Below are 15,385 nucleotides of genomic sequence, written 5' to 3'. Positions count from 1 at the left end.
ACCGCCCTTTGCAATCTGAGCCCCACGGCAGACGCGCACAGCAGAGTAAAATAATGCGCCCCATATAGTAATACCAACTTGGAATCGTGTGCTCCTCAAGAGAAAAATTGTTTCTGTTACGTTTTAACGATTCCAATACCGGCAATCTTGTTGGGAGGTAAAGAAATTACAGCATATGCAAGAAAGTCACTTATACCAATTGGCTCACCCAAAGATGCATCATCATTTATAACTTGCCCTAATATTCGAAAGCACCCCCTCCATCAACTCTACCCGCGAATCTGATCACATAGGCTGAGAAGGGATAAATATTTGATACTAATCTGTGAAACTACTAATATTCATGACGAAATTTATCCGTGAATCTGAAAAATATTTCGCGCTTCACGCGATTCCAAGTAACTATATACATATCATGGCCACTCGCGATTTCGGTGTGTATATGGTAAGCCCATATGAAACAGTAGATTAGTTTGGAGTTCACCAAAAATGGGCAGTTTAACATGGGAATTTGGCGTCCAGTTAGTTCATTACGGTCATGACCTGGAATGCGGCCGTAGGCTGTAATCGAAATTCAGCTGTAAATAACACAAAGGTTGGCCATCCCTGGCTTACCCGGATCATATAGCGAGAAGGAGCGTAGGTAAACCTCCTACAGTTCGGTTATAAAGCTGGCGTCGACGTTGGTCGGACTCAAACTCACAACCCATTGGTGTTGTAGCTGTGGAACGTACTGTTCACTATCTCGCCTCCTTGCCGGACAACGTCTTACTGAAACTGAACGAGTTACATATGGCGTCCACATGCATTGGACGTATACAGACCTCATTAAATATACATCAGTGTTGGACAATGAAATAACTCAAGTCAACGCTGTAAAATAAGGGGTAATCGGAAGTAAAAAATGACACCTAATTCATAATCCTATAGGATCACAACGGAGTGACCACGAACGAACGCGAAATTCTGTCATGACAACAAACGAGTATTGCCTTTCGTAACGAAACAGAGGTATAGGGTGACTGCAATCCACATTGATGTTTTATCAGTCCTTGTTACAATTTAGTAAGGCCTGGGTCTACCGTTTGCTTCGCAACCGTTAAGGTATGACGACGATTTCATACCTACGGGGCGATTCGTTACGACGTCATCAGTGAGCACGGGCATGGATTTAATGCCTGTAATGTAATGTTATTGCAGTGGCGTTTCTATTGTCAAATTCATATTGCTTATGTATGGCTTCTGTCATTGACCTCGTAAAACCAGAAAATTCTGCAATAATCATGTTATAAAGATTATGAAATTGATTCGATGAAATGACAGCAAATCAAATGCATGATAAAAATGCCTCGTTTTATATCAGCAACTTACCCGGCGTAACCTACCTGTTAACAATTCAAGCTTACAGGTATTCACTGTCAGGCGGAAATGCGTAGATTGATCGCTTGTATGCTCGTGGAAACAATACCACATTGATCCTACTCATCTATGTCATATTCGTCCAGCATTAAATATGAATATCCCAGCATTGCTGTCTCGAATTCTCTACTTACAGACGCTTAATAGGTTAACATAAAGATTGCAAATTTGATTAGCCGGTTTCATGTGCAATTGTAACCCATTAATCGTCGTATATGTCCCTTATCGAACCGTTACACGACAATGAACAACCAGCTTGGTTGTGCACTAGAAATTGGTTTATCTTATCTACCAGTGATTGAAGAGGTAATTACGTGTTTCCAATCCGGCCACCATATATTATGTATGAATATCCCTACGTAGAACCCGTGTTCAGCGTATCCACCATTTCTTTTGTGTAGAGTAGACCATTGGTTCTCAATCGGTACTGCATGGAACACTATAGGGCAGGGGTTCTCCAGCCGCGGCCCGCAGACGTACATATTGCGGCTAGCGTTGGGACCCCGGGAAATCCCGAGCCCGGGATCTCGGGATTTGAAGCAATCCCGAGCCCGGGATTAACCCCGAAGAAATACCGGGATTTGTAAACAGCATCTACCATAGGCTTACGTAGCGCCATATCTCTTATATTGGTAGTAAAGCAGTGTCACAAACTCGACTGATTGTCAAACTCTGAAATTTTGTTTCTTAACCTTTTTTTCCTGCAGCACCCCTTTTTGAAAATTGCCTAGGTCTGGCGCTCATACCCATATTTTAAGGATATTTCGGCAACAAATTACGAACCGTCTAAACGACGATACTCTTGATCAGTGGTTCCACCATTTTGGATGTCGGAGCTGAATTTCAAACTTCAGAGTATACGTAGGGCGCCGCATTAAAACACGCGAGTAGGCTATACTTATGACGAACATTTAAAGGTAGCTGGTAATAACATACCTCTGGATCTCACCATCTAGCTATCTCAAAAGTATGCACCTGCACAATGCACATGGACTTCTATTGATTCTATATCGGTTATATTAGCATCCATTCATAGACGCAGATTGGCAAGTTCTATACATTGGAATAAACTGAAAATGCATATCATTAGTATAACTTAATATTTTGTCGTTATGTGATAGCTCCTCAATCCTCATACATTCCAGCACTTGATACACAAGTTTGCGGGAGAATTATTCGCTGAATAATATTGGACTAATTGCAATTTATACTCGACTATGAGCCGTTATTTTGATGTTAGTAAAATTGTGTCGAAGTTTACTATTCACAAAGTCGATATATAAAGGTGTACGATCAGCAGAACTCGAGATATATCGTTGTCTGGCGGGTACTATTCATCCACGCGTTTGACGCTAGTCTGCAAGAATTCTGTTTCCCTGTTTTCACAAGCGGCCTTGGACGGCTTTAGGCATAACAAATATGCCTCATTTCAGCATTCAGATACATAAATTGCCTATATAACTATTCATAGGCACAAACAACAACTGTCGTCCATTTTATTTTTGTGCCATATTTAGAGGTCACTCAGAGTCGCAAGAAGGCTACCTTGGAGCCACGGTTTGGAATTACTGCTCTTGATGCTCTCATGTTTTGCGTCGATATTACAAGGGATAAATGTTATTCGTGTAGCTTAGCGAGCGGCGCAGTTGGTTAAACACTGTAGTCACGACATCGATGGTTGATGGTTCTAGTCTCGGCTCTGCCATGTTTCTATGTGTCGGAGGTTTATCTGGGCTCCTCATCGCCGATCCCGCTGTAATACAGCGTATTGAAAAGCCCAGACGAAGAGAGAGCCGAACTCGTGAAAGGAGGCAGCAAATGAGCCGAAAAAAGACTGAATTTCATGAAGACATGCCATTATGCGATTATGAAATTTACTGTGTGGGCGCAAATAACCACGAGTTGCAAGCGCCAATTATATGCGTTAATAAAACCAACAACAACAACAATAGTAGCCAACAAATACACGGTCTGCTGCCGCAGCGTATTTTGATGTTAAAATGAGGCCCGTTATCAATGTTCCCTCTAAGCTGCGCACGTGCGCAAATGCGCAGCGCTGACATGGTCTCTGCGCACAGAAAATCGAAGTTGCGCACAAAAAATCAGAAGTGATGACCTTCTTTTTAATCGTTACGCACTGTTGTCAAAAGGTCTGCGCCGTGAGTTGCTGAGTGTGCGTTTGCGCAGACTCGTCAAAAATGTGAGGAAAAATTGCCCCTGATACAAGGGAAGTTGAGAGCCCATGTCCTATAGCATGAAAATACCATCATAGAGAGAAAAAAATTGTCCGGGGCAGACAAGGTCGGAAACGGCCAAAGGTGTCACTTCAGACTCACGAATAATAATGATAATCAATTCAAGTCTACTGGCGTAAATGCATAAATCCATCGATTGTGTGCCCATGAGAACAATAGCCCATTGATCCTAGTTATCTATGGCATCATATTCGTCCAGAATTACACATGGATATCTCGGCGGTGCTGTCTCGAATCCTTTACTTACAGAAGCTCTACTCGATTAACATAAATATTACATTGCGCGTTTCATGCGCAATTTTAAAACAATAATCGCACTATTTGTCGCCTTATCGAACCGTTTCGTGACAACGGAAAACCAGCTTAGTTATGCACTCGAAATAGATTTATCTTATATTATATAGGGATTGATGACCACCATTGACCAGTTAAATACGTGTTTCCATCCGAACACCATTTATTATGCATGATACTTGTTTATCTACTCAGAACCCCTGCTCATCGTGTCAACCATTCCTTTGTGCAGACGGTTCGGTAAGTCATAAATTCCAATGATCAGCCGAAAAAGGTTTCATGCAATCACCTCTACGTGCCCATTGTTGAGTACCATATTCTCAGAGGTGGTCAAAGAGACAAAGTAACATTGAATAATGGCCAAGCTTACACATGAAAGTGATCCCGTAGAGCAGGGGTGGGCAAACTACGGCCCGCGAACGGCATGTGACCCGCGACACCGTTTTGTGCGGCCCGCGAAAGGCTCAAGAATCGTATTTAAAATATTTCAAAAATGCGCAGTAAAAATCTAATTTTTGCGAGGACTCGATTAAACTTTTTCTCATTATATTTCACCATGATAATTATAAGTTATATTCTGACTAGTAGATATTTTTATTTCATTGCTGGTGCGATAGCCCGAACTCACGCCCACGCATTTTAAAAGGTTTCGATTGCTAAACATTACAGAAAGTGAAAATGGGAATGACTTTCGGATCACGAGTCTAATTTTACATCGGCCACTCCAGCAAGTATATTACTTTTAGTGCTGTACTTGGGAAAACCGATTCGTGCGTGTGGTAGGTAGATTAGTTCTCTGTATGTGCAGAAGTATTTATATTCATAGCATCTATATATAGCATATTTGGAGCTAACATGGTTATGACGCTGTCACCATCGTGTGTCCTGGAGTTGAACAAAGAGTAGAATCAGCAAATCTATAAACAGATCACTGCTCACAGATTCAAATCCCCATCCTGTTCTTCCGACTTTCATCTCTAGTTTTGAATATTGGTTATATTGAGGTTGACCAGAAGCTTATGAAATCTCGCCAATGTTTCTGACGCTTGTACAATATCCTCAAATCAATGGTTGGTTTGTTTTAAATAAAAATATATATAATTTCCACATCCTCACTATATAATCAAATACTATTATTGCGTTTTGGTTTATAATCCCATTCTATATAGTGCGGTAGGCGAATGGATTTAGATGTTGAATGATGCTCGGTCCACGAGTGTTTTTCTTTACAACTGGTTACTGATGAAGACGATCCACTTATAAATTATCTCCATATTTCTTCGGTCACTCTATGACAGTGGTTCTCAAACTAGGGGACGTGAGAGCATCTGAAAGGAGGCGCGAAGCCGCAGTAAACTGAAAACATTTTCGCGCTCGGCGCGATTTGACAGTTCATGGTTATTGCTCCGTCTATTGTCCATATTTCACATATGATAATTCTCTCGTCTACAGCCATAACCTTCAAACTATCCGTTGGGATTGCTAGCAATCTGATTTCTCTCTTGTATATTTTGTGATATCACGATAAAGGAGGCGCGAAATTTCCCACTATCATAAAGGGGGGCGTGTCTAATAAAGTTTAAGAACCACTGCTATATGAATAAATAACAATATTGCCTTTTGGCTAATTTAATATAGTGCGGCCCGCGAATGGATTTAGATGTTGAATGCGGCCCGCGAGCTCAAAAGTTTGCCCACCCCTGCCGTAGAGCATTGCGACAAGTACCTACAAGATAGCGTAATGGTTAAGCGTCCGGCTTCTTGAGCGATAGGTCGTGGGTTCGATCCCCGGCCGGGTCAGACCAGAGACCTGATTAGTACCACTGGTATCCATGGCTTCCCTGCTTGGCGCTCATGCATTACTGGGATAGCCTGGAGGGGTGGTGCAAGACTTAGAAAGCCGTACAAGGCTATATCTGCACCTTCCTTGCCCAGCGGCATATGCACATCATCAGCACCGTAACTGCCGCACCCCAAACCCCCCAATTGGGGGGGGGCGAGCTCGAAGGGGGCCCAAAGTTATTTCGTGAATTAGCATAAATTATAGAGTATTTTTTTATAATTTATGCAACTTTTCAAAATTTTTTCGCGCCAGGCGCGATTTCAAGGTGCCAAATATCATGATTATTTGGTACTCTTCCCCCAAGAAAAGAACACGCAAGATTTTTAGAAATGGACATATCGGCGTTGGCCAATACCGCAACACGACGCACCAAGACATATAACGATTTAGGACATATTACATGCGACTCCAAGAAGTGTGCCAGAACGATCGGCAGCGTAAAAACTTTGGCCGGAAAGGACTGCCCTTACGCTGACCGAAAACTTCGTTATATATACAAAATACATATAGCTTTAATTGTCCATAGCCAAGGCGCCTGAATGACTGGCGCCGAATGTTCCTGTCTTGGCAATCTGAACCTCAGAAGACGAATTCCATCCCGCAACGAAAAATTATAAGCCAGTGAAGAAAAACCAATTTAAAATCGTGTGCGTTAGTTAGGTCCGTTTGCCCGATTCTATATTTTTTGATGTAGCAGACAGGAGATCACGAAATAACATCATGTAACGAAGTCATACCAACGGGTCCGCCCGCCGAAGATGTTTAATTATTATTTACGGGCCCTTCAGTTTCTAAGACACCTCACTCAGCTCTACGGGTAAATTTAATAAAGTGAGCAGAGAGGACAAGAAAATGATAGCAATATATATGCAATTCCCGATCTTATTGACCGATTTTATCATTAATTATGGAAAATTTTTGCGCTTCGCGCTGGCTCCCTAAACTGCACGGCTAATTTCGTGGAAAAAGCGATCAACACCATGGGGGGGTCGGTTTATCACCCTATGGGAGCCCCAGACCCAAGTTTTAGGGGGACCTGACGAAGTGCTGTTTCGTTCCTGCCAACGGATATACGCCCGAAGATGTTTAATTATTATTGAGGGGTCCTACCTTTTCAAATACATCTCACTCAGCTATACTGGTAAATCTGATTACGTCAGTAGATAGGGGATAAAAATTGATAGCAATATATATGCAATCCCCGATGATACTGACCGATTCAATTATAAATTCTTGAAATTTTTTGCGCTTCGCGCGTCTAGGCGAGAGTGGGAGGCCCAATACAAACGTTTTTGGGGGGCTGACGAAGTGCTGTTACGGCCCTGCACATCATGCGCTCATGGTATGCATATGCACAGATCGTGTGTATGTCTATCATGAGTCGGTAATATGCCGCAAAAACGTCAAGGACAAAAATAAACTACGTCCTTTCCTTTCCTTTCCTTTCCTCTGCTGTAAGCAGAAGCAGCGAATTTCGAGACATGACATGACCACATGATGTTGCTGTTGTTTTTTGTGGTACCCATGGTATTTGTCGACTGCTATAGTCATTTAGACCATGCCAATTTTCTTCATCTTTATTCGGGGGCTGCCGACTTACAGCACCGCCCATTTCTAGGCTTTTATAAGTCACCACTTACACGGATGTAATAGTGTAATTATAGTGTCCTATATGGCGTGGACACAAGTAAATCTCACGGCTCAGTGAAATTGGTCTACGTCACACTTTCGATTTGGTCAAAGGCATTTTGGCGGTAATTTTTGACCGGCTTGCCGAGCATTAAATTTGATAAAACGGGTATCAATTGAAAGCTACCGCGGTACCGATTGCGAAAATATAAATGTTATTCTGCTCGTGGACCTGGAACCCTCCCAAAATCATCCTCGAATGTTGCATTGTAACGGAGTTTGGTATTGTGACGCAACCATGCCGTCTGGTAGCAGATGAGGAGCGGCATAAATCGCAAGCGTATTGGCCATTGTTGCGCAACCGAGTGAGCATTCACATTCTCACTCTCGTGCGCACTTGCTCCTGAGCTGGTCAGACGGCATGGTTGCGTATGCAGTGAAGTAGTAAAATCTACTGGAGCACCCCAATTAAGTAATAGTACTTCATTACCGTTTGTATCAGTCCTTGTGGTCTTTAGTTAGCTTTATAAACTGGTTCTAGACAGTTGATACGTCTCCACCGTTGGGTGGTTGGTTATGTTATACAATTCGTCACGAAAAAATAGGCTTTTTTCACATATAAAAACTGACATTGCATAACCGTATGTTTATTGCCTTAACCTTTGATTGAAAGAGCGGCTTCGTCATACATGTCAGTCATCAAAACTGCTTTCCTTTGGCAATGAAAGGCGTTTGAAGCAGGTTGCTTTAAATTACTTTGACGCGGCGTGTCTTGTTATTTCTGTTCGCTTTCGATAGTGGGTTCTGTTTCTATTGATGTCTCCCATGGGCGAAAATGGATCTTGGTGATAAACTTGATTATTCTGTTACCAACGTTTGTTGTTCGCTGTTCAAAGAGCACAATAACGGCTATTCCGACCGAGATATAGAGACAGATTGTAAAAATCCAACTAAAATAAAATATAACGTCTCAGCTACACAGGCAGTCAGGCATGCACATTGCACAATGCACATTGCACATGCACACGTATTGCTGATGCTGCTAATGTGCTTTTCAACCTTACAGCTCTAATTTGATACCTATACCGCTAGGATAGAACAGGAACCCGGGCAAGGAAATCCGGAAATAATGCACGTGCGTGTGCGTGTGCGCATCACCCATGTGATCGAATCGTTTATCGCCATTACAGGCAAATAAACATTAATCGAGTCAATAAGGAGATTTATACATTTTACACGGGTGATTTTGCTGCGAAAAGTAGCTTAAACGTTATGCTTCATATTCGGATTTTTAAACGTTGTGTCTATATAATATATACTTTGCTCACAATTTCCGTCGCCCCTTCAAGATGGTCTGAACCCCCAATTCCTGTTGTACGACGTATGATAGGCCTACAGTATCAATTTCCTAATTTGATATGATACTTAATAGGATAAAACGCGCAGGTGTGTTATCTACGCCAGTGCTCTTCAACCTTTTTCGACGTGGTACACCCTTTTAACGTTTGCTCAAAACTCGTACACCCCTGTTCATTAGCGGTCTTCAAAAATGACTTTTTTTCTCAAATCGCATACTGGCTACTTGATAAAATTGTTAGGTTACCTAACTTAAGCCTACACACCAAATTTGGTTCAATTCCAACCAGTAGCCGCATTGCTAAGGGAGAAGAAAGTTTCTATTTATTATATAAAAATAAATAACGAAAAATTTGAAATTTTTCTGTTCACCCCATGAAAGTATTAGGTTGTCTATAAAAACGATGTTCTTCAAATTTGGTTCAATTCCAAACAGTAGAAGCGGAGTTATTGCCGTCAAAAAATTTGGATTTGAATAAAATAGTATTTGGTCAGAGTCTATTCGCAGCCAGTTAGGCCGCCCGCCACACAAATTTGAATTTCGTGTCAGCCCAAAAACAGGATAACAGTACGAACGATACAATGCTGTCTGGCTCTTTTTTTCTTGAGCTACTCTCTCGTTTCACCAGACAGCATTGTTGCGTCCTGTGCTACTCTCTCATTTCGCCGAACAGCATTGTTGCGTCCAAATGCCAATCTCCATAACAATGACAAATTTGAGGCTGATTGTGGGAGTTCCAGGGCCACGAGCCGAATAAAATTTATATTTTCGTAATCAGTGCAGAGTCAGCTTTCGATTGATATCCGTTATACCAAATTTAATGCTCGGCAAGCCGGTCAAAAATGACCGTCAAATTGCCTGTAGCCAAATGGAAATTGTGACGTGAATCAATTTCACTGAGGCGTGAGATTTACTTGTGTCGACACCATATAGGACACTGTGGTAATACACTTGAGATAAAATCGTACCATATTGCTCATTAACCTGTGCGTCAACCTGTACTGACCCATAAACCTGCCTTTGTGATAGCTAGCCATCGGCTCATTGTAATTCGGATCTGGTACACCCCTGTACACCCCATCCGAGTGGTACACCCTTAGCAAATTCTGGTACACCTTAGGGTGTACGAAAACCCCGGTTGAAGAGCACTGATCAAGAGCACTCAAGATTACCGAACCACGACTGACCTATCGATCTCGCTTCCCATGACATGCCGCCCTATTTCTTGTCGCATTAATCTTCTATACTATCTTCTTTACTTTCATTCAGTGTGCATGCCTCCTCTTTACATCGCCTAGGCCAAGGTGGGTGTCAGATTCCATAGACTACTCCTTGTCGCTTCGACATCTTCCTGTCTTTTCATTGTATCGCAAATTTGTGGTGTATTGAACTGATAAAATTGCTAATAAACCAATGATGATGATGATGATCTACGCTACTCCGTTTGTCTGGATGATTTTCGGGGTTGTTAATGTGAGTTAAATTTCCCTGACAGTCTGAAATCTAAAATGCAATTTTTTTAACACTAAAAGCCACGAATGGACTATATACATCCATTATTCCATCAGATGTCAAGTTTGACGTCGTGCCGAACTGCCGAGACACCGGTCTATCTCGTATCTTTTCGCCGAAATGTAGGCCTATTCGTCTTCAATATTGCCTTCGTACAATGCAATTATGTGCATCTTTGACCACACCGCGTACGTTATCTGTCCGAACAAACCCATCGAATGTTAACGATTCAATTATGCTGGTAGATGATGATAACGCTGTCGTTATGGTGTTCGTGTTTATATGAACCATGCCACAGCAATCTGAAGGTATGAATATTGGACAACAGTAGTGGACCACAGTATCCTTCTTGCTTATCTTCTACTGTTTTTTATTGTTTTTTTTTCTACTCATGACGCCACGGATCTTAAATTGTGACGTCACTGTGGATTGGCATTGGCAATTGAAAATATAGGGTTAATATGGCTCCTTCGACGAAAAGGGCTTCCGACTGTCGTCATAAACGGACCAAAAACATTTTTTCACCAGGACTACATCGTTATGCAGCATTTTTACGGTCGGCGGTCATCATCATCAGAACACCTATTCAGCACCAATTATCCATATCTACTTGCTATAACTGTCGAACCAACGACAATTTCTAAGGTTACAGCCACTCCATCGTATACGTCGACTATATATTGAGTGCAAATCGTCCATAGGCTCATACTACATGATTTTCTGAAGTTTTTGCACAATTATGGCCTAATTATACAACGTATGAAGCAAAAAATTCCTAAAGGCAGTTGTTTTAAACACTGTTTGTTTTAAATGCAACCCTAGATTGGGCTCTCTATTTGAGGGTGACCAATGACAGGGCAATACCGTGGAAATCAGTATTACCTGCATAAGCCTACTGAAACCAACAAGATGATGTCTTTCCAACATATTTATTAGAAAATAATATCATAAATGAAGATCAAAGCGTGGCAGTTTTATGTTAATGTCACGATGGTGAACTCTGACAATCCAAGCAAAGTAAATATGAGGCTTTGCAAAGCAATGGACTGATTCATTTAAAAAAGAGACTGAATGATTTTGTTAATCATAAATCCGAAATACATCTGCTGATCACAGTCACAGCGGAAGGAATGATTCATAAATGCAGTACACGGCACACCTAAATAGGTGTATGGTGTGTAGGCTATATACAAAAGACTTGAATGACCAAGTGGGAGTATTTTCGGCATTCCTCAAAGAATCGGCAATATCCTCGTAGGTGATGACATTCCTACGAACTAGAGCTGTACCGTAGTTAGGCTATGCCGAAGAGAATCGAAAATTCACGGTAAAATCTAAACTGCAGTTTCTCTCTTGCGAAAAAATACAGTGAGCAATTCTAGAACATCTCTGAATGTGGCCAATACGCAGACGTGGTTTAGCAAAATATCAAATTCTACTGCAGTTCTACTGTAAACAACCATGTTGGGTTTGTAGTTAATCTCCACACTCGTAGCGGCCAGCAGGTCTGAGACACTGATGACCACAGAGCACACAGCATAGCGTTTAATGTCATCCCTAATCTTTCGTCTTCTCCTACTGCTACTGTTTTCAGTGAGCGGTTCGGTCATACGTATGATCGGATGAACGAAAAGGCCTAAAAGAGTAAATTGCAGAATGACGGATCCGCTAGCAACAACATACATTCCGCCGGGGAAGGCAAATTGCCCGCCAAATTTACCTCGCCTACCCGAGTAACATCCGTATTGGCCAAGGTGATACGAGTTTGGTAACAGCAACCCAATACCAGTCATGCCATAGACTACTGCTATCAAAAGTAACGAAAAGTAGCTAACATAAGGAATATATTTTGATGAAACGGTATACACGAATTCGTTTCTATAAACAAATCGTTGTCTGCACCAAAGAAAAACGCATGAACACATGAACGTAAAGCAATCCGTCACAATGCTAAGGTCTCCCCAGAGTTCGCAATCCTCTTCGGAGTTTGCTTGGTACAGCATAAAAACGGCAACATATCTGGGCGACGATACAACGATCGATAGAAAGCTTAATGTGTAGATCTGGCCTTTTTTGGAGCGCAGATTCCATTTATTTTGACGCCTGCCGTGCTCCACAATGCACAGAACCATCCACACAGTAAGCGACACGTAAAGAAGAAATGCAGCTTGTGAAATCACTATCGTCACGTCAATGATTTCTGTGTTGTTCAGTAACGTTGCCTGATATTGCGATACGGAAATGTTCGGCATGATCTCTGTAGTTTCTGAAATGTATTAAATAGAACAAAATTACCAATATTTGATATCGTCTTCGTCAACTAATATAGGCAATCTCTTTATATAGAATTGGTCACGGCAACGCTATGAATTTCAGGCATTGCATTGACCAACGACCATGAGCTGCAACTACAGTATTAAAATAGTCTCATCTGTAAAATGACGATATAATGTAGACTACGTGTAGTTCTAGTATGTAAGTAGCTATTATTTGGGTGCGACAAGCAGCCTGCACACCTAATCTACGCAATATGGATATGACATTGTTAATGTAAGATGCAAGATTTCAGTCACAAGACTGAAGGACAACGATTGCCTTTTTAATCTCGAGGCACCCTCTGAAACGGAAAATAGTTCGCAGCACCCTAGCAATTCGAGCACTCTGAGTGCAAAATTTGGAAAACTGATGACTAAATAAAAAGGTCAATTTATGAATATATATCATGTAATATCATATGTTCGACCTCATATTCTGATGGTTTTGGCTGAATAAAGTCAGCACATTCAGCCAGGCCTCCATATCATGGCCTCATTGCCGACGATGACCATTTTAAATATATTTTTAGTCATCAGCATCCCAAATTCTAGTGTCCTTAGTCTTCGGTATGTATCAGCGGCAAGCCTCTTTGACCTCATATTCTCGTGGCACCCCCGAACAGTCCAATCGGCATCCCCGGTTGAGAACCACCGATATATTGTAAGATTCGAAATAGACCAGAACACGAATTGACAACTAAAACATCGTACATCAAATGAACATCAGTCCATTCCGTCGCAATCGTGATTTTTAATAATACTTTTGCCTTGCAGTGATATGTCCTACAACGCAACAATGAACCACGACTTCATTATTATAGATAGAAGGGGATGACAGTATATGATACAATAAGAGTGAAATAGGTATAGTCGTGTAAAAGTACTCTAATCCATCACGTTTTACTAGTTGCCAGAACCACAGAAACACAACTTACCTGTCCACGCTACCTATGTCTATGCTCCAACAGAATATATCATTTCATCCGGGAACTTGACATATACATTTGAAAATCTACCATCATGGTTATACTCGGTACGTCATCACCAGTTTACGACGCCGTATAAGGTAACGAGCCATTTCGAACGAGTAAAAACACTTTCCTCCGCAATAGACGAAGTGCGACGTAAAGCAAAGGAGTAACTATGGAGTCGAACTTTTCCAACTCAATATCCAATTTAGCATTTCGTGAGGACATAGGGCGTGACATTTGCTGCCCGTGACATGCATTCATGCGGTTGAATCGCACATTTATTTGAATCCAGTGTTGGGAACAAGTCACTACCTGCAAGTCGCGAGTCGTCATTGCACATTTTGACTCGAGTTAAATCATTTCAAATCAAGTCAATCCGGTACAAAGCATGATAAAAAGTCATTGTACTTTGCAAGATGATCGAAGCACATATTGCATGACTCGATTTATTCTCAATGAAGTAGCGAATATAGGGGCGATCATGTATCCAAGAGAACGTTTTATCGCTCACGCATGCGTAGAACTGCTCAACTGTGTAGGAAACTGGCTATAGCCTCAGTCTGTAATTGTTATCAGACAACATGGAAGATAGATTACAAAACATTGGAAAGTTGAAACGAATTAAATGATGCAAACGTACACAACCCAGCTACACATCCATAAGATAAAATTTAAGATTATATAAGACCAACTGCTACTTAATATAAACGTCTGACGTATGTACTGTATCCGTTCGATTCAAATCATAGAATAAATTCAGGAGTCCATAGAATAGAAATACATTTGCTATAAATAGATTACTACTTTAGTATACGACGACCTAAGCAGCGCTAATAAGTCGATATAATAATCATTTCGTTTACGCTCAATTTATTTGCGACATAGCAATGAAGAAATCAGTAAAACCAGGCTACACACTCTTGAATGACCGGTTGCTCACACAGATCAGGAACATGTATTTGTATACATTGTACGTACAGATGCAACGCGATTTAGTCAACACCGATCACTTGATGACTTGAAATTGTTTCGAAAATTTCCACATTGTTGAAACACCGAATCAAGTCAAGTCCAGTTATTTCTGCAAAGTGACCCAAGTCAAGTCAAGGTATGTGAATACGTTGACATGTGTCATCCCAACACTGTTTGAATCCCATCCGGTAGTACACTTGCCTGTATATCATATCAGCAGAGCTGGTGGGCCTAAGCAACAGCAACATGATCGCTGATCAATATATTAATCTGTCTTCTGACATTCCAGAGAGGACAAACCTGCGGGAATTAATCAGATTATCGGGAACTTTTGACGCGGTATTTTAACATCCTTAACGCTACTCAGGGGCGGGCAACTTCTCCAGTCGGCGGCCTGATATGATTAAATGATACATTAAATCGATACATTAAACGCGTATTTTTCCATCTATGGGATTACTCGTATTTAATGTAAACTTCAAGTTTGAATCATAGATATCAAAACAGTATTCAATGAATTTAATAATAACGTAATGTACTGCAAAAGCTGTTAAAGTCAATGAGACATCTGTGGTCGATCAAAGTTGTTAACAAGTTCTTTGAACTCTTGCTGCATGTAGGACACAAAGAAAACAAAGAACTAAAGAATAATTAGCAATCATTATTATTTGAGTCCGAATAAAGAAAGAATAACATAGAGTCACTATAATTTGACGGAGTAAGCAAGTATGGAGAATTGCGGCAGACTGTGACCATATTACCACGTGAGACCGAAAACTGTATATGCGGGCCGCTCTAAATCCCTGCGCGGACCGTAT

The 15,385-nt window shown here is 41.2% G+C and overlaps 1 protein-coding gene across 1 annotated transcript; it reads right to left on the bottom strand.

The window, feature by feature from the left end:
• Positions 1-11,225: 11,225 nt before the first annotated feature.
• On the bottom strand, positions 11,226-14,748 carry LOC145459308 (uncharacterized). The gene is made up of 2 exons (XM_080337954.1): positions 13,560-14,748; positions 11,226-12,575 (listed from the first exon to the last, which is right to left on the bottom strand). The coding sequence occupies exon 2, from the start codon at positions 12,559-12,561 to the stop codon at positions 11,644-11,646; it is 918 nt and encodes a 305-aa protein (XP_080194080.1). The 5' UTR covers positions 12,562-12,575; positions 13,560-14,748; the 3' UTR covers positions 11,226-11,643.
• Between the last annotated feature and the right edge of the window lie 637 nt (positions 14,749-15,385).

Source organism: Botryllus schlosseri, chromosome 16, assembly GCF_051294905.1.
Source record: "Botryllus schlosseri isolate E-star chromosome 16, Bs_hap1, whole genome shotgun sequence".
In the NCBI taxonomy this organism is placed as follows: Eukaryota; Metazoa; Chordata; class Ascidiacea; order Stolidobranchia; family Styelidae; genus Botryllus; species Botryllus schlosseri.
Note: the sequence above shows the minus strand (reverse complement) of the source record. Positions and strands in the feature narration are given on the sequence as shown.

Excerpts from the sequence above, each read along its gene's own strand:
- LOC145459308 (XM_080337954.1), bottom strand. The coding sequence starts at position 12,561 with ATGCCGAACATTTCCGTATCGCAATATCAGGCAACGTTACTGAACAAC.